The following is a 20,015-nucleotide window of genomic DNA, read 5'->3' as shown; positions in this document are numbered from 1 at the left end:
AGAAATAGAGATCAGGCTGCATCCTGCCTTGATTTTGCTGCTAATATTGCTCTGCTGTACAGTGAGTTACAGGCTTCCCTTTTGACCGCGCAGCTCGGTGCGTTGCGCGCGACGAGGAATTCCTGCAGGAGCGCTCGCGTCGCCCAGCGCGGTGAGGCGGCTCCGTCCTCGGCCCTGCGAGAGCCGTGGCACGCAGCTGGGGCGCTCCTGGTCCCCAGCCGTGCCTGCTGGCCCGCCAGGGTCTGCCCTGTCGCTTCTCTCAGCTCTCACGACCGGCAGTGCGGAGCAGAAGGAGCCAACCAAGAGGAAAATACCTACTGGCACGTCGTGGCGTATTTCAGGGCAGGCTTGCAGCTGCTTGAAATATTTTTCCTTCCGAGATTTTTTTTGCTGCAGAGAAAAAGTGTTAAGAAAAAACGCGGTTGTGCTATTTATCTGTCATTCAAGCGCAGCACAGTCCGTGCCCTGGGTACTTTGCAACAAGTTTGACCTAAATCCTGAGGAAAGACCCACTATGTTCTCTGTTCTGCTAAGCTGTAGGTTTTGTGACAGGTTTTGAGCAAGAAAGTACCAATTCTTCTACTTATTTTTGAAGAGAATTAATCATATACATACAGTATCTGTATTGCTGTGGAATTTGATTTTAAATTTACCTCGCATTCCTCCCAAATCTTCATTATCGTTATATAGCATTGTGTTATATAGAACTGCATAATTCTGTAGAGGTTTATCTAAACATGGAAGTTATTCCAAATTTAAACCAGTATGAGTTTGAAGTAGAGAATAATTTATCTGTGTCCAACTGTCTAGAGTTATTTTATAATAGCATCGAATTTCCAGACTGCTTTAAGGCACAAGCCAGCCCTAGCGCTGAGAAGGAATCGCATGGTCAGGAGACGGATGCCAAGTCCATCTAACACAGCGATTTTCAATCACCGCGTTGACTTCATGCAGAGCTGTAGGTGTTTGCTTCCTCTTTCAGAAAACGGTTCTTGTTTGTCAGGTGGGACATTCTGGAAACTAGGTTTAGTTTGTGTGGAAAGTGTATTTGCTTCATTCCTGTTAAAAGGATAGTTAATAGGATAGATACAAAAAGATTCAATTTAATAGGGCATTCTTAAACAGAAAACCTGCCTTGAAAAATTCCGCTCTCGAAACAATAAAAGCAAATGTTCAGCCTTTGGCTGCTGCACTGAAGAGTGTTCTGACTACCTGATAATTAGGATAGTGCAGTGATATATTTAAAACACCCAGAACAGGGAGTTTTAAACTTCTCTCTCTTGTCTGATACACCATTTCAAGATCTCCGTGAACCTATCAATTCTGTGTGCATGTATTAAAGATAACAGAAGTTGCTTTCTTTTTGCAGCATCAGGGAACAATTATCTAATGCAAGTAAACTGCTGTGAGCCAAAATGCATTTTTACTTTGATTACTTTAGACTTTCTTGATGTGTTTCAGTATTTGGAATCGTAGAAAATTCTAGTTTGGAAGGAGCCTCCGGCGATCATCCAGTCCAACCTTCTTGCGAGAGCACATCCTTAGATTAGGTTATCTGGGGCCCTGTCAGGGCAAGTAACTCTTGAATCGTTTCCAGTGAGGGGGATTCTACCACTTCTCTAGGCAACCTGTCGCAGTCTTTCATTCTTCTTATGGTGAAGAATGTTTTTCTTGTATGCAGACAGGATTTCCCGTGAAGCAACTCGTGTCTCTTGCCTTTTGAGGACAGAGCACCTCCGCCTTCTCGGCAGCTGCCTGTGGGCTCCGGGGGGGCTGCCACTGAACCTGCCCTGAGCATCCTCTCCTTGGAACTTCTTTTCCCCAACTGTCAGCAGTTCTCTTATCTCTTCTTTGTTCTTCCCAGTCTTCCATCCTTTCTAGCATCTGTAATTCTCTGGTTCCTTTACTATGTGCTGTATGAAGAAAAAAAGTTTTCTCTACAGTTTGGGAACAATTTAAATAGAGAAATTCCAATTTAATATTAAACTGAATGATACAATTCAACTACTTGAAGTAGTTTGCGTTCCATATCTAAACTTTTCTAATGAGTTCCATCTCAGTTTTAAACTTGAGATCTGTATTGTATCTCTGCTACAGAAAACAAACAAACAAAATATAGACAAGAAACAAATACTTTCAGTCCCTTGAAATTCTAATGAGGTTATAAAAGAAAAAGAAAATCTTGGAGCGGGATATTATTGCAACAGAAATTGTGGAGGCAGTAAGAGTTTACCATCTGGCAAAGCCCCCAGACCAGATGGATCCTCTAATGACTTTTATAAAGCATTTCATCAGACCCTGCCAGAATACAACTGGCATCTTTAATTATCCTCAAATTAACAGGGTTCCAGCCTTGGATGCTAGATTCAGAACTGTTGATCTTGGAAGGGAAGGAAAAGGACACGTTCTCTGCGATCTCCTCTGCCTAATAGACCTTTTTATTAATAAGGTGTAATGTTAAGAAATTACCTGAAGTTTATTGGTTCATCTGAAATGGACGGTTTGATTAAACGAAGTGCCTATGGAGGCACTTTTATTAAAGACACTTTCTGCAAACCCATCAGAGTGCTTTTGGAACTGGCAGTTGGCTTTATGCGCACACAAAAGCTCTCGGCTGCCCGGGAGAGCAGAGTGCCAGGAATCCCCTCCTCTCTTTGCCCGTGCGCTTCCCACGCCGTTCCTCTGCCGCTTTCCCTCCGCGTTCATCCGCTCCTGCTGCTGTTCCCACAGAGAAGGTCGAGATGCGTGGGGCAGCGGCTGCCGCCAGCAGCACACAGAACCCGCAGCAACTGCTGCCGCTTTCGTCCTTTCCACCCCAACTCTTGGGCAAGAGAGCGTTCCCTGCTCGCCTGTCCTCAGCGGCAGTAAAGCCTTTGCTAGCGCCATCTGATTATCGCAGTATTCCAGTATTTTCCAGCGATGCGATGGTGATGTGATATCATTGGAAGTGCTTTGGATACAGGATAGGGTGCTTTGTTAGAAGGGTTGGAGAAATGCACCTAATGGATCAAAACACAAGCGATGAATTTTTTTTACTCGTTTTAAAAGGCGGGGAAGGGCACAGAAGCTGCGCCAGCAGGAAATCGTACAATCTGAAGACAGAAGTGACCCGTACTGCAGGTGTATTGTGTAGTCGTGCATATCTTTTTATATTTTAATTCACAACAAACACGTGAATCGTATGTACAGGTATCAAATAATCACCACGATTTGTTCCTGAAGTTGGTCGCGATTTCCTTACTCCGTAACCCGCTGTTCTGTCTGCCAAAAATAAACACTCGGTTATCTAACAGCCAGACTGAACGTAGGCAGTTCTAGTGCATTGTGAAGGCTGCTGGCGGGAGATGAATGTCCTTAGCAGTTCTGAAAAATCAGACTGCTTGTTTAGGTGCCAAAAATTGATATTGCCTCCTAATTTTAGTTTCCCCACTAGTTGATTTCATGCGTCAAAAGGGGTAAAACAAATAACAGATATGTTCAGTACAGACATATTTATGTTGTAGGAAATGTGTTCTTGTTCTTAACCTTATATTCGGGAATGGAAATACAAAATGTAAAATAGGAAGTTCTAGTATGTGAAAACCAAACTGTACAAAACAGTGGTAGATGTAATTAAGCTGCAGTTCTGTTCCAGCAGCGAGATGGAGTAGCCCAATTTATCTTTTCCATCTGTTTTTTTTATCATTCAGGAAAAGTATTCTAACTTCATTATAGGTGTCACAGCTTAAGCATGGAGGAGTCGTCCCTTATTCCCCCTAGAGGTTTAGAGTTGGGGTGAACTAGTTGCCACCCAGTATAATGCAGAATCCAGGTCTGTGAAGGAAAGGAGGAATGAGCAAGTGCGGGAGCAGATAAAACTGGTTTACTGGGCATTGTGCTTAAATTGTTCTTTTTGCATGAATTGTTCTTTAATGTCAAAAAACCTGAATACATAAGTTTTTGAAGCTTCCGTAAGTTTTTTCACGAATTCTTCTTGAAAAATAGTCTTATCTTCTCCTGGGATAGCATAAATATTCAGCTGCCCCAAGCCATCTGTTGAATGTCAATTTATCAGTAGCATATTTTTCCTTGTTCCACCTGCAGCTCACATACTCAGACATTGTTCCAGTTTGTTTCCTGGATAGCCATGTAAAACTGTCTTTTGTATTCATATTACCTTTGGGAGGGGTTTTTGTTATTAACACCCCCAAGCTAGATTTGGGGTTTATCAAAGAGAATACCTCAAGGGGTGAGGGATAGCTTGACATAAGAATGCGTAAGAAAGAGTTGGGCAAAGAAATCTTCTGAACGCTGGCGGAGTTGATCACTGACAACCAGGAAACAGGTTTTGAAACGTTGGCACCTTTCTTGGATTTAAGTAGTAGAAATACAACTGGATGTGTCGGGTTTTGTGCAGGGTACTATTTCTAATTGGCTGCTAGAGAAAATGAGGTAAACTCGGAAAGGTACAGTAAATTTTACCTCTCCTTAGGCAGCAGTAACGAAAAGTAGATCTTAAAATACACATATCATTGTTCTTCAAATGTAGGAGAAACGATGTATTTCTCTGTCTCTTCTGAGGTTACCGTCTTTAAACATGTAAAGGTGAGAGGATTTCTTGCGTGTGTTTTTCATAGTGCAAAATATCCAATATTCAGCCACCGGTCCATATTTCAGAATATTTGATGTGTAAAAGAGGATTGAATTGTAGGAAATCATCCACTGACTTTATAAAGCTATGAAAGACAGCTTAGGAAACAGGAGTATTCAAAAATGCTCTAGTTATGTTTTCCTTGAATTTTCTAGTTAAAATATTGTTAAACGCCAAATTGTATTCTGCTCTAACCATGTCAGGCTCAGCTTGACATTATTTTAAGACAGAGGTTAATGGGCTAGACTGAGTTTTGAAGACAGTCGATACGATCATTCCCATAAATCAAAAGGAGCTGAGAACTAATGCTAATTTTGAGTTTAACTTTTTACATTTTATATTATATTACTGATTCAGAAGGTGTGTTATAACTTGAACTGTGTCTCATTTCAGCCTTGCAGTTCACCCGGATAAAACTTTAGTAGCTACGGGGCAGGTTGGGAAGGACCCTTACATCTGCATCTGGGATTCCTACCGCGTGCAGACGGTGTCTGTCCTGAAGGACGCGCACACACACGGAGTGGCCTGCTTAGCTTTTGACTCGGATGGCCAGGTTTGTGTATCTTCTTTCTCCGTGCTTTGAATTTAGTTTGGTTTCTGATTCTAGAAGATACGCACACTGAGGTGGTTTAGATGCTTAGGTATATGACAGTAATACTGAAACTTGTATTACAATCACATTTTTAATGCAAGGACTGCTAATACAGCTCTTTCAAAGATGTTTTTGAGACAAAAATCCCAACCTACCATTTATGTCAAGTCGAGGCATTGGGTATATAGACAAATAGCCGTAGAAGAAATGGCCCTCTGTGGCTCAGATGGAACAGCTTCAGCGCATCCTTGTCACCGGCTGCTAAAGGGTCAGTTCCTGGCAGAGTCCTCCAGTCCTGCAGCTTTTTTGGCAGAGGAACTCCAGTGACCTCACTGCTAAGAGAGTCTCCTTGCCTGGGGCGCACAGTTAATTTAATTGCATGGTGGGGTTAGGACACGGAATGTGTGGCTTTGTACAATGGGATTAGATTATGTGATATTTTGAGACAAAATTTTAAATATAAGTAAATGCTGGGCTATTCACAGCTAAACACACTGATTTTTTTTTTTCTCCTGGAGGCAAACTCTAAAAAACATTCAGTTGTGAATGAAGTAGGAGGAAAACAGGTCTACGATTTGCATAATCTTTTACTTTCATAACTTTCTAAATATCTATCTGCGCAATTTTGCCATTATTGATGTCCAGATGAGTTTTCTGGTGTAACGCTGTGGTCATGCTTTATAGCTGGTTGTTGAAATATTTTTAGGAATGCTTAGATGAGCTGATACCTGGATTCTTGCATAGATCCACATTGGGTTTTGTATGTGCTAGTGTACCTCAGAATTGCATCCCCATAGGGCAGAACTGCCTTCAGATAATTTTCTTAAAATCATGTGCTAGATGGTTAGCTGTCTGAGAAGTGATTTATTATCGTATTCCCAGCGACTTCTCCACTGACCACACAGGGCTTTTATTATCTTTCTGAGATCAGAACGGGCCATACAATGTATAAAACGTATTCTCATACGAAGCAAAAGTACTTTTTATCGTGCATTATCTTGTGTATATTCAGTTTAAAGATTAGTCTGAAATGAAGAACACCAACATGAGCAATTGCCTTTAACGTGTTTAAAAAGCATTGGGTAACTTGAATTATTAAACAGCAGTGTGGATTATATTTCCTCATTAAAAATTGGAACTAGGTTTCTGGTTTAAGCCTAGTTTTCAACCATCTTCCTCCCCTTTTCTTAAAGTAAAGCCATTTCCTCTGAAATCTCCTGTGGCAGTTCTAATTAAAGAAAAAGGTGTTCCTGGGAACCGTGGGAATGAAGAATCGGATGAGAAAATCCTCAAATCAACAGCACAGAATTTCTAATGCTGTGATATTTTTAAGCTATCGTTCATTCAGAAATACCTTCTTAATTTTTCTTCCTCGTTTTTAACTTCGCAAGACTGGTGGATAAACTTTTTTTTTTAAAATCTACGTAAGCACCTAGTGGGAATAAAGACTCCCCAGAGGGCCCGGTCAGTACGAGTTAAAGGCGGAGGCTCTTCTGAAAATCCTGCTGGGTGCCTCGTTGTAATTGAAAACTGAATTTACTGCTGTGTTGACCTTGCAGAACAGTAACGTTCTGTTTCTGGAAGTGCCGGAAAAGTTGCAGTTTGTTCTGGAAATAGAATTTGCACAGAACGCTTTTCTCTCTGGAGAAAGACCAATGCTGGAAAACATAACTATGGATATCTATCTTGGCTTTTTGCTGCTCTTTCTGGCTTTGCAGAAGCAGCTTCTGTGCTCAGCCAGAATTAAAGGGCATGATAGCAAGCCTTTGCGCATCTGGAATTGAGAGCTGCCAGCAGCTGCAGTTTGTTCAGTCAGCGCGCCCAAGCGAGCCGGCGTCTCGCGAGAGGACAGAGCAGACTTCACATCCGTGGCCTGCACCTTGCCTTCTGATGCCTGCCTTTCAGTCCTTTATATTGGATGTCTGTTAACATCCGAAGCACAAATAAATTCAACGATCGCGTCAGGAATAGATGCAATGAGCTCTGGGTGTCCGCAGCTGGCACCAGCGTCCCGGTCTCTGCAGCGCTTCCCTGGTGTGGTTCACCACAAACTCGGTAATTGAGAGGAAACAGAATTTGTTATCTTTTATCATCTATGGAGAAGATCAACGCGCAGCAAAAATCGGGGGGTAGCTTATATACTTCCTTTATTTTTTCTACCTTGAACACAGCTTTCAATTTGGAGACAAATATATTTTGAGTAAATTTCCTATTTTCTATGTTGTCTGTCACTAATACTGTCTTTTAAAAGTACTGCCCTTCACAGAATTACCTGCAAATCTGATGTCTGTTATATTGAAGTATTTCACCAGTACTATACAGTTCCACTTCTGTTCTGAGTTATTTTACATGAACTCTTTTTATGTGCTTTCTATTTTTTTTTTAATGGAGTGAGAAGGGCACTGCCATAGTACATACATTTCTAAATTTACCATTAGGTAGCGGTAGGCTTCTTTAGCCAGATCTTCTAAATCTGTGTAGATTTACAAGTAATTGTTTAATTATGTGCATAAACTACTTGGCAGGTATTTTCTTCTGGTAGTTCTGTGAATTCTCTGAACAGAATTCTGTCAAATTCTCTTCCAGGAGGAGGACTAAAAGTGTTAAGTATTTCAACCAGAAAGGAAATTCAGCATTTATGACTTGACTTTTCTGCCAGCAGGTGACCTTCCTCAATAGAGCTATGTTAAAAGAAAAAATAACATATTTCTGAGTTTCTCCCGGTACTTTCACTGTCCATCTACCCCACTAATGGCAGTTTCCTGGCTGGTCCTTACAGTTCAGGTCTGATGTTGTTCACATCATGAATCTAAAAGATACTGTAAGTACTGCCATGGTTTCCATGGTGAAGAGAAGGGTACAAAGGAGGTGAGAAGCAGTTGGAATCGGTGAAGGTTCCATGAAAAATACCTTGTGTTTTGATCAGTACATCCAAACCCCTGGGTAGGGGTAGATTGCTCAAGGGCAAATAAACCTTATTTTGCTATAATAATAGGCCTTTCTCAAAATAAATATTTTTGTGTTGGAAACTCTCGGGAGCATGTTTGTGCTTTCACATATTTGATTTTCTTTTCCCTTCATGACCATACGTCGAATAATCAAGCATCTTGCTCTCGGTTAAATGCGGATATACAGTACACATCTGAGACAGAAAAAATTGGGGGGTCTATCACATCTCCTGAAAGACGATATAAAAGTAGACTAGACTCAGAGGAACTGGTCGTGATAAGTCTGTGAAGAGGTTTGTTGTTGGGTCTTGTTTAGTTGTGGTTGTTTTGGTTTTTCTTTTTTGTTTCCCCCATTAATGCTGTCTTGCTTACGCCATTTGCTGGTAGGGTCTCAGTTGGGTTATACAGGATTCACTAGGCAGAGCTCAGGTATCGCATTAGGTATGATGCATGTTGTCAACTCCCATGAAACCAAAGTTTAAAAATCCATCTTTCATTGCTCTGAAATAAAGAAATGGTAACTATTAAGAGGACAGTGAAGGGTGCCTTTAGCAACGTAGTTCAAACACAAGTGACGTGTGGGAAAATCCATTGGTACGCATCTCAACTACAGTAAACTGATTTTTGAGTTGATTTTCTGTTAACTGGATTACTGTTGCTTTTCCTTAGCGTTTAGCTTCAGTGGGACTGGATGCCAAAAATACGGTGTGTATTTGGGACTGGAAGAGAGGAAAACTACTGGCGACAGCTACAGGCCATTCAGACAGGGTAATTGTATGAAGGGTTTACTGAATTTTGTCTGGGAGTTACAAAAGGCTTTTAAAAATAATTTTTGTTTACATTAGGTTAATGCAAAGATAATTTTGATCATTCTACTTGGCTTTCAAAGTATTGAACGAGGTAGTTCTTTCTTCTCGTTGTGGCAGACGTAGCACAAAGCACTGTGTTACTAAATGAGGCACATGATAGATTCTTGAGCTGACTGTCTAGCAAGCCTAGGGAGGAAATACGCGCTGATTAGGATGTGATTTATAGCTCTTTATATAAGATGTGAAATGCTAGCTCAGTGGGCAAAGATAATGTTCTTTCTGAATACGTCAAAAAGACGTTTTATCCTGAGGGAAAGTTTAATTATCTCCCTTTTATTTTTGCTTAAGACATTTACCTGTAGGAGAAATGTAATTAGGATAAATATTCCTTTTATATCTGTTCACTTCAGGTGAAAAATTGTAGAAATGTCAATAAACATGAGAACTGAACAGGTCTGAGTTTAGAAAATTATTAGGGATTAGAAAACGTTGACACAGGTTTAGCATAAGCAAGATACCTCCCCAGTATATATACGCACAAGGTTGCATACATTGAAATAAATTATGTACACATTCTGACAAGTTTTATCCATACTAAGATATTATAACGTGTTTGGTATAATTTTGGGTGATTATAATGTTTTACTACATGTGATGGAGTATTTATATATGCAGAGCAGCAGACTAAACCCTTCCTTCCAGCTCGTGTGTACATACAGTCTATCTGCATCTTATGTGTCATCTGAATAAATCTGGTACCTCATTTTTACTTACAATGTTCCCAACAGAACAGAATCTCGGTCTTTAGTGTGCAGGAGTCATAAAGAATTTCTGAAGGTGGAAGATCTTTAAATGAAATAGTACTTGAAGTACTGTAAATCCTGATGTTTATAAAGAAGATAAATATTTTGTAGGAAGGCAATGCATCCTTGTGTACAAAGTGAATGATGGGTAGGCTTAATATGTTCCTGAAAGCTGATTGAAAGTCTCTTGTGACTTTATAGCTGAAGAGCTAAAAGCAGCAAAAAGTCCCGTTGTCTTTCTCTACAGACGTACATTTCCTGAAGAAACTAATGATTGTGGTAACCTCGTTGGTTCTCAGCTTGGACATTGAAAAGCTGAATGCCAGAGGTGAAAAGTCTGAAAATAACATCTCTCTGAAAATCTGGGCCAAAATAGAAACTTTCTGTTCCCAAGCTTCGTACAACATTTTCCATTTGGCATAATTCTGTAGTCATAGCATACACTGTAAGTTTGTTCTGGTAAAGTATATAGGATCTGATGCGTCATTTTTTGATGCATGCTGTTGTAAATGTAAATAGAACTTTAATCAAAATGAAGAGTTCAATTTTAACTCTGTAGATTAGGTCAGATGAATGATATGCACCCATTTTGGCACAGAGGTCTCTTGGTGATCAAGTTAAATTAGATACTTCATCTTTTACCTAAAGTAATGAATAAAGATAAATGTACCAGTCTTTCTTCCATAAACTTGAGCAGCATTAGTTTACACCATAATTCCTGTTTTGTCTGAGACAGTAAATATTGTTTATTCAAAATATCTTGGAGCTGGACTAGATTGGTAGTATGAAGGCAGGACGGAGGTGTGTTGACAGATCGATGTGAGGACGCCTGCATATTTGCCTTAATCTTCATTTCCAAAGTTCCAAATTTACCTAAAGGGTGTTCTTCCATTTTTAGTAGTATGTTGCAACAGAAATTATGCCTAAAAATTGGTATAAGCCAACTGAGCCTAGATGCGATTACTGTATAATTTAAAATATCAGCTTACTGTATTTGTTAACAGATATTTGATATTTCCTGGGACCAATATCAACCAAATAGAATCGTCAGCTGTGGAGTGAAACACATAAAGGTAAATAGCTTCTATTGTTTACTTGTTAAAAAGTAGATAAATGTCACAAAAGAAATTTGTCCTTTTATATGATGAGGGCTCTTACTATAAGGCAGTTTATATTTTTCTTTCTTTACTCTGAAGATTTCAGCAAAACCGTTTTGTTTGAAAACAATTCAGATGTTCAGCAGTGACTGAGGCGCAGATCAACTTAACAAGCAAGGCGAGAAGATCATTCGGTGTAGTTGTCATCATTACATGCTTGTAATTTTGGGCTTCTCTGCCTCCTCCATTCCACATAAATTGTCTCAGAGTTGTCTCAGCCTTTAGTGATTTCTCCCATCAGGCATCACAAAGGGTCACTGAACAGGTCTAGGAGGAACTAAGTAAAAGTATAAATTGAGTGAACCGCGATTTGCAGAGATAAGCAGATGAAAACTCCAGTGCCCCACTATTTGCTCTCTCTAAGTCACCTTTTCTGGAGGTGATTTAAATATGAACACAGGTATATGCTATAAACTTAGGATAAAACATTCTCATACCTGTGAAAAGCGTAGAAAGAAATCCTTTCTGTTTGCCAGTATTCCCTGCAGATTTCTATTTTTCTCCCCTCTCATCAAAAGCGTTCCTAACAGATGGCAATTATTTCACATGACTGGGGTGGGAAGAGCTTTAAGTAGAAGTTTAGAAAACCAGTTAATATCTCTAGTTCTGGTTACTGAGAAGCTTGTGCCCTTAAAACCGCCGTTGCTTTCGAACTGTGGGTGGTTTTGGCAGAAGCGATACCATCTGTTGTATTCTGCAAGCCGCTTTCCAAAACCTGTCTTTGGCACCTGTATTCGGTTTTAAATGGCCATAATTACCCTGAACATACATAATACCAGGCAAAGTAAATACATGTAGACAGAGGCGTGCCAAAAAAAAAAAAAAAGAAGAGGAGAGGGGAGGAAGTTATTGTGTGATCCCCTCCAGTGATGCTCCAACAGCAGCCTGTGTGCTTGCCGTTCATTATAAGGCTGTGGGAATGGGATAATTACTTTAATTTGCAATGAAGGAAAAGAGCAGCTCTAAAGTAATTGTACCACTTTGAGAACTGGGACTAATGCTTGGGAACAGTGCCATTTATTCCTTTAGCATTTCCATTCTGTCGGCTCATCCAGCAGTGGCAAAGCTTGGGAGCTGAGGAAATACCAGTGGGCTCAGGATCCCGCCGGGTGGACCCATTTCCTCCCTCTGCGACCTGCTCTCGCGCCCTTCTCCAGCGAACCAGAAGTGGGGAGAGGGAATGTTTTACCCACAGAATGAAAGCCCTGGGGGAAGTATTCCCACTGCCTTCTCAGGAATTGCCTTATGGTAAGAGGCAAAAGGAAAATTTACTTGGAGAGAAGGATCTGAAATAAAAATAATTGATCCAAGGATTTTCTGGAATCCGGCTTTATAGGAATTTTATAGGAGTAAGTACAAGGAGAAAGACCTAAAAATTTGGCTTATAGCCACAGAAAGATGTAGTGTGAATGAGATAGACATGATGTATCTGTGTCAGCCACTTCAAGATCCCTGTGCAGGCCCTGCAGGTACCGCTCCAGCGCCCGACGGGCCGCGCAGCCCAGATAGCTCAGCATAGCTCAGCTGGGAAAGGCTTGAGCCAGCACGTCTCTCTGGGACTGTCCTACACCACATAGGTTTGCTGTTCTGCTTCCGCCTGAGTCCAGGACATCCTAGTGCTGGCAGGTCTGATATTTCAGCAGTTCTCTTACACATCTAATTGAAATTCTCTTTGCTCTGCCTTACCTGGAATTACATTTATTTTAAAAAAAAAAACCAAGGCTCTCTGAACTGACTCAAAGAGTACGATACTTGTAGCGCACCACTAGACACCCTTCTCAGACAAACTTTTATTCTTTTGACTCTTTTCCCCAGTCGGCCTTACATTCTTTTTTGCAGAATATTTCTGTGTAGAAAGTCACCATTCCACCCTTCGGGAACCTCCTGCTCCTGCAGTCAGAGTTGTTCCACGTCCAGGGGTTTGCCGTCTCCATGCAACAGATGGTTTCTCAGTGAACGTGATTGCGTTTGAGGGACTCGTCTCTTTCGGTGCACTGGGCAGAAGTGTCTGCTCCAGGCACCCGAGTTCTTTAAGGTCAAGTATTTTGTTACTTCGGAGCTGTTTTAAGCTTTGCAGACAAGAGAAAGGGGATGTTCCTGGCTTTAAAAAGTGTGCATTCGCATTGACAGATACCACCCAGCAAAACACGACCAAAGATAGTGAGGTAATGAAGAGGGGTGGCGTAGCAATAGCGAACCAGAATTGTGCCTCACTTTCTCAGACAGCGTGGCCGTTTCGTTCTGGTTTTTCTCGGACTTACTGCATTTGCCTGGGGTTTTCCTTGCCAAGTGGGCGGTTTGGGAATAACAGGCATTCCGATAGGACTGCAGGAGTCACTGCCTTGTCTGTAAGGATGGACACCTGAGAGATCTGCTCACTACATGAAAAAAAAAAAAATCTGCAGAAATTTTTCCTAATATGCCGTTTACATTTTACAGTTTTGGACGTTGTGTGGAAACGCGCTGACAGCCAAGAGAGGAATATTTGGTAAAACAGGAGATCTCCAAACTATCCTTTGTTTAGCATGTGCAAAAGAAGATGTCACGTACTCTGGTGCTTTAAATGGAGACATCTATGTTTGGAAAGGGCTGAACTTAGTCCGCACAATTCAAGGCGCACATGGCGTAAGTTGTGTTTTTAATGCCAATTTCTGAAATGAGCTGTTCGTTGAATTGAAAAACTTCCTGAAGGCTTATCCGTAAAGATTTTCTTCTGTTTCAGGTCAGAAGGATGTCTAAAGCTGTTCGTCAGTTAAGAACTTTTATGTAATCTGATACTTTGTTCGCACGCTCTCAACAGATGCTGTAATAGCTGCAGAACGGCTGCTGGCAGGAGTGCTGATACTTAGAGCATTGCTTTAACTGAGCAGGCTAAACCTAAAGTGTCGTCTCTAAATCCAAAGCTTCACACACTGAGTAGCTTCAGTTATTATCAGTTTACTCAAAAATAGTTGGTCACCGAATGACCTTATTTTAAATAGAATTTTGCTGCTGTTCCTGTTTCGACTATGGCTAATGGCATTCCAGCATGGGGTTTTTGCAGAAAAGGAAGCAAGAGGTATTCTCCTTAGAAGAGTGATATGGAATCTAACAGTTGTTGCTGTAGTTTTCTTCTAGAACCTTTCTACGAAGAGCACTGCAAACCAAACGTTTTTGTTCTCACCTCCCAAAATTAATTGCGCGGCCAGCGCACGAAGTAGTAGCTCTTCAAATTAGATCTAAGTGTTCAGGAAAGTAATCGTTATTTATAGAAGTAATCCCTAATTTAGGAAGACAGTCAGACCGAAGTCAGTGGGACGTCTTACCTGCAGAACTACCGTGTAACTGCCAGGTTGTGGTTATGTGCAACTGCAATAACACAGCAATACCTTTGGCAAACAGTAAACCCTTGTAGTACATTTGCAGAATTTTATTTAGATTCATTAGAATGATTAAATACGACCTCCTCCTATAGAACACGTTCTGTTTCATCCTGATAAATTATGGAGTTTGCCATGGTTAATATGCATTCTCTTGCCCAGTTTCTAATCTCTGTGTTAGAAATATTGTTAGAAATATTAATTTATTAAGACATCGAACAAGACCACTTTGAAAACAGAGGTCTTCTCTTCATGGTATCGATTTCCGTGCAGTTCGACTTGTCTCTTGACTGAGAGGTTTTCCTAATAAAATACCGAATCAGCAGGCGTTCCGTGAGCTGTTCCAATGTAGTACAGCACGGTCACCAATAACGAGGCATTTTCAGAAACGAAGAAGAAATTCGAACTGTAAGAGAAACTTGTCTTTCAATGAAGAGAATGAATTGACACTCTTTCAGTTCCTGTCAGATTCCAAATGATGTCTGAACTGAATTCATGAAAGAATGTCTCAATCATCTCCGCACCTGTAAGAATATTCGTATTGCTTGTTTGCTTGGTTTTGTTTATTCTGGGTGACTATTTATTTTAAGTGTTCCGTTACTTATTTAACAGTCCTTGTAATGATATTAACTGGACCAAATTTAAAGTTCTGCAAATAGGCTGTATCAGTGCTATTTGTGTAAAAATTTCTACATGAATCACTGAAGTGGGAGCACTCGAAATAAAAGTATGCCCTGTGTTTGCTGGTTTGCTTTCTGGATGGACACCATTTTGCTGCCTAGCAGTTTCTAGCCTTTAACAAGTCTTTTCAAAAACATTTGCTTTGTGTGTTTGAACTGATTGTAAAGAACTTTAAAACTTGTTATACTGTCGGTTAACAGGCTGGAATTTTTAGTATGTATGCTTGTGAGGAAGGTTTTGCCACTGGAGGGAGAGATGGTTGCATTCGGTTATGGGACACTGATTTCAAACCAATTACTAAAATTGATCTCAGGGAGACTGAACAAGGATACAAAGGTAATGAGCTATTACTTTAATGGTTTTTCACACATCTAGATAATGGATTATGACACAATTTAATTTGAAGCATAGATGTCTCTGCATACTGCTGATTTTTTACTTAATGACTGTATTTACTTGTGAGATGTGTATTCCCTTTTTTCTCTGACAATGATGTAGCCTGAAGAGTTTTCCGTGTTTCATAGTATAAGCAGAGGGATGCTTATAGTTGCTGCTACCCACCATGCGAATACAAGAAGATAAGTGAAAACTAATTAAACTAATTAATTGCAATTCATGTAATTAATTGAGGTTTCTGGAACCTGATATTCAAAGATGCTGAGCATCTGAGCACTCTGTTAGGCTCATTGGGGGTGGTAGCACTTGGCACCTTTAACAGAGAGAATGCTATTAAATTCTTGACCATCGTATTTGTTCAATCTAATCATGCTTCCTGTGAGCTTAGTCATCACTTTTTTTTATGATTAGACTCTCGGAGCACTTTTAATTTCCGTAGATCATAATGACACCTGATCAAGATCTTAGTCTTCTGGGAATTCTGCACATCCATTTGGATTGAGAGTAGAGCAGTCTGGTGTGAAGCAGGTTTTATACACATTTGGCAGCCAACTTTGTAGTGGTTAGTGTTAATTTCCCCAGCTCCTTCGCTGATGTTTTTAGACCTAGTTTTCATATTAAAATTACCACTGGAATTGTCAAGAGGCCACTGAGAAGTATCACTTCTCAATTTTGGATATTTTGGCCTGTGGTCTAGCAGCAAGCGCGTTCTGTTTATTATTCCTCTTACTTAAGCGAGATTATGTCCCGGTAAAATGCACAGGTTTGCAACACCTAGGCTCACCCGAAAAGCGAACCGCCAGCAGCCCCAGACGAGGCCGCCAGCAGCGCGCCTTTGGGAGGGTAGCTCCTGGCGGGTAGCCCTCAACAACGCTGCCAGCTACGCTCAGCCGCTCCTAGTCCCTTTGCTCGGTAGTGCTGGCTTTATGGAGTTTTTCACAACCAGAATCATAGCGTTTAACATTCATTTCTAGAAAACAAGAGCGGTATACCTTGTGAGCGTTTGCAGCATTTTTGATCCGCTTAGAAATACTTTCTAAAAATTGCGGAGAACACCAGTCTCGTTAGGAACGGACTACCTGCAAAAGTCAGAATAACATATGTGAAGGGTGACAGAGAAAGCAGTGCTTACACATGAAACACGCGTCTTCAACCTCCTTGGCTCTTTGTGAAGTGATCCTGGGAGGGAGATTTATGCCACGTGTTTGTGAGACCAGAGCAGAAGCAATTTTTGGTGTTCTTTCGGTGTGATACAGCTGTTGCTTGCAATGTTCCCGTTGTGTCTGTCCTCTTCTGCTCTTTCTGTCTCCTGGCTCATCCCCTGGTGATCACTTCCACTTAGCGCTTGCGACTAAGAGACTCTGGAAGTTTTGTTTCATTTAAAATTATACTAATGGCACTGATTAGCTTAAGCACCTACGTAACTTCAGGCAACGGTGGTGCCCTTATCCGCTTACCTGTGACCTCTGGGCCTCTTTTCCAGTTCCTTTTTCCAAAGCAGTTTGCAAAGGCATCAGCTTTCAAACTGGAAAAGTCTTTCCGTGGTGCCAGGAAGACTTTCCCTCACCCCTGCCTCACATGTGCTCGCTCGTCACTCGTCCTCTACTGAAGAGCACTGAACACATTTTACATGGGATGTATCACCAGTAACAATCTGATCACAGGCTTGGCTTTTATGTTTAAATATACATGTATATTAGTAAAAAATCTGATAATAGCTAACGTTTATGTGCAGTACGTCACAGGAAACATTACCTTTCCCACGTCAAAAGATGTACTTTGTATTCTAAAACTTAATTTTCCGCTTATCATCTGAACTTCATTCCTTGTTTGGCCTTTGGTGTTTATCAAGATGATGTAAGTCAAAGCTTCAGTAGAAATTCAGCTAAGTCACAAAATGACATTGTCAGAATTAAAAGGCACTGGAAATGGACAAGACAATAAATGAAGATTAATTTGCTCTTCTCAAGAGATGACACAAAATGTCTACGATATATTTTATTTGTGTGACGGGCAGTTAATTGCATTGTGTATTCAGTTCCAAAAGATGTTAAAATGATGACGTGGTTGGCCTTGACTGCATGACAAATGGATTTTTTATTCATTCACGTCTCACAGTATCTAGACCCATCATCCAAACTTTAATTTTCGTATACTGGAACAAAAAATACAAATGCTGCAGGCAGTCAACCAGAGAATGCTATCAAATTGCTCAGCCTGTTCAGAGGGTATTTTCAAGCTGGCGGTTAGTAAAATTCCAACTGCAAAGTTAGAACCAGATTTGTGGAGTAACATTAAGCTCTCTAAAAGTTACACAAATCAAGACTCTGTTGTTTTGCAGTTTGGGGTTTTTTTGTAATAATCAGTTGGGACAAAAATGGAGATGTGTGATAACATGGACACAAGCCATTTAAATTTATCATTAATTTTTTTTCAACATATTATTTACATATGCAAAAAAGTAAAGTACTGAAAAAAGGAATAAGAACAGCTTCAGTCACAGGAAACTCTCCTAATAGAAAATTTAGATCTTTAAATTGTGTTAAATTAAATTATTTTTTAAAGTAAATTCTCAGGGCGTACTCCAAGCATAGTTGCTTGATCCCTTGCGAAACTGGCAGCAGGCATGTTAGATACTCGGCATTTTCCCAGGACTGAGCCTTTTCTCTTTCTGTCAAATGGAGATAATTGAACAGAAGTGGTTTGAGATTTAACCAGCTGTGATGTATTTGAAGGCTTCGGTGTCAAAACGTAACAGCTGTTATAAATTAACTCTCGAAGTCTTAATGATCTTCCGTGTACTATCACTTTGTCTTGTTATTGCCAGCAAGCTAAGATAATTCTGTCCCCTCTCAGGTTTGTCCATCAGGAGTGTCTGTTGGAAAGCAGACAGACTTCTAGCGGGGACGCAGGACAGTGAAATATTTGAGGTGCTGGTAAGAGAGCGAGATAAACCCGTGCTGATCATGCAGGGGCACTGCGAAGGGGAGCTCTGGGCCCTGGCCGTCCATTCAAAGAAGCCGTTAGCAGTCACAGGCAGCGATGACCGCTCCGTACGGTAAGCCTGGCTCTTATTTATTTTTGTGTCCACTTATTCATATACACATTAACTTGCAATTTATTTTCTGGCATTGTGTTAAGATTCCATTACGACAGTATTTTTTTTTTTCACATTTTTCGTAGCAGCTTTGCGTTTTCTCTTCAGCCCTCGCATTTGGGCTCCACACCTAATGTACAAGTAATCAGAATTTGTGCTCAAAGCACACTGGATTTATTGAGTCTGCTTTAACTACTAATTCATTACTGTTCTGAACAGCTGGTGTAGGTGTCTAAATGGAGAATGGTCACCTGGTACTTCTGTTAATAATATGCAACAAACGTAAATACCTTAGACCGATGTTTTACACAGCAGGTGTCTGCCTCAGAAAATCTGATCTAAATCCCATTCAGTTAAAATGCCAGAAAATGAGATTAACGAAAATGCACAAGTTTACCCCAGTGGAAAAGATCTTTCAGGTGTTTAATTGTGCCTCAAGCCTTTGTAGCAGAGATTTCAAATTTTGTGCAAATATTTGGGGAAGTTGTCACAAAGTCAAGGATGTTTCTTTTCCTGTCCCTGTTAGAGTTTATCAAATTGATGAGCCCCTGAAAAAACCTAAGCATTTTTAATATGCTTAGTAAGACTTTACTGTAAAGTTTGGAGGTTAATCTCCCACTATATATACAGCCGCTAATTTCTGCTCCTTCAGATTCCACATTATGATTCACGTCTGCCTTGAAGCTTGCTAGTCAGTTGGGATTTTTTTCCCTTTCCTTTGTATCTTTACTTGGACTATTTTGCTATTCCTACCACCACTCGTCTCTTTCTAACCATAATTAAAACCCGAATTGTGAAACTAACAGAAAGGTGGGTTGTTTGCTACGGTATCTCCCTGTTTCCTACGCATCAGTATTCTTTCTTTCAGTTTACAAAAAGCGTGGATAGTCTCTTCTACTTGGGTTTGTGTGCACAGTTTTGTAACGGCACAAATTCACGCTGCTTGCATTCTGCCAGCTCTGGAACAAGCCGCAAAGCTGGGATTAGCGTTGTACTGCCCTCATGCTAATAAGCCGTGCTAAGCCTTTGGTTTTATAATCTTGGGCTCCCGTTTTGGGTGGCGCGGTAACTCGGCTCTGGCCTGGAGCTGGAGAGTGTGCTGCCGACTGCCCATCTATGCGACGCTGTGCGAGCATGCTCTCTGTGCCATAATTAGTGGTACTCTTATGATTGCTGTCATTGTTACAGTCGTTATTATACTAGTGATGCCTCTGAACATTGCCATTCTGGAAAAACGTGCATTTGTTAGCGTTGCGGGTGTTTTACTGCGCTACATCACGCATCCATGTAGCTGGTTAGGCTCTAGAGAGTGCGGGATTTGAACTCTGATTCAGACAGCGCTATTTTTCTTCTCTACTAATGCTTCATGCGAGGTATTCCAGTGAAATATAGAAATATTTTCATTAAGATAAAATAGTACAAAAAAGGATTTTCTTACAGTTTTTTTTCAATACTAAAATTGCATCGACAGGGACGTTTTTTATCGCTGTTTACTTTATTGTATATTTTTTCTTAGTATTTGGTTATCACATTTTTTTGAAAG

General features: G+C 40.5%; 1 protein-coding gene across 2 annotated transcripts in view; it reads left to right on the top strand.

Moving 5' to 3' along the window:
* Positions 1–20,015, top strand: part of EML6 (EMAP like 6) — an 86,077-nt gene that overhangs the window by 20,374 nt on the left and 45,688 nt on the right. For both annotated transcript variants that reach the window (XM_065630821.1, XM_065630820.1), the window contains exons 2-7: positions 5,024–5,183; positions 8,840–8,938; positions 10,787–10,855; positions 13,379–13,564; positions 15,180–15,315; positions 18,232–18,433. In XM_065630821.1, coding sequence (XP_065486893.1) covers positions 5,024–5,183; positions 8,840–8,938; positions 10,787–10,855; positions 13,379–13,564; positions 15,180–15,315; positions 18,232–18,433 — 852 coding nt within the window. The remainder of the gene's footprint in view (positions 1–5,023; positions 5,184–8,839; positions 8,939–10,786; positions 10,856–13,378; positions 13,565–15,179; positions 15,316–18,231; positions 18,434–20,015) is intronic.

This window comes from Caloenas nicobarica, chromosome 3 (assembly GCF_036013445.1).
Source record: "Caloenas nicobarica isolate bCalNic1 chromosome 3, bCalNic1.hap1, whole genome shotgun sequence".
Taxonomy (NCBI): domain Eukaryota; kingdom Metazoa; phylum Chordata; class Aves; order Columbiformes; family Columbidae; genus Caloenas; species Caloenas nicobarica.
This window is presented reverse-complemented; position numbering and strand designations above follow the sequence as displayed.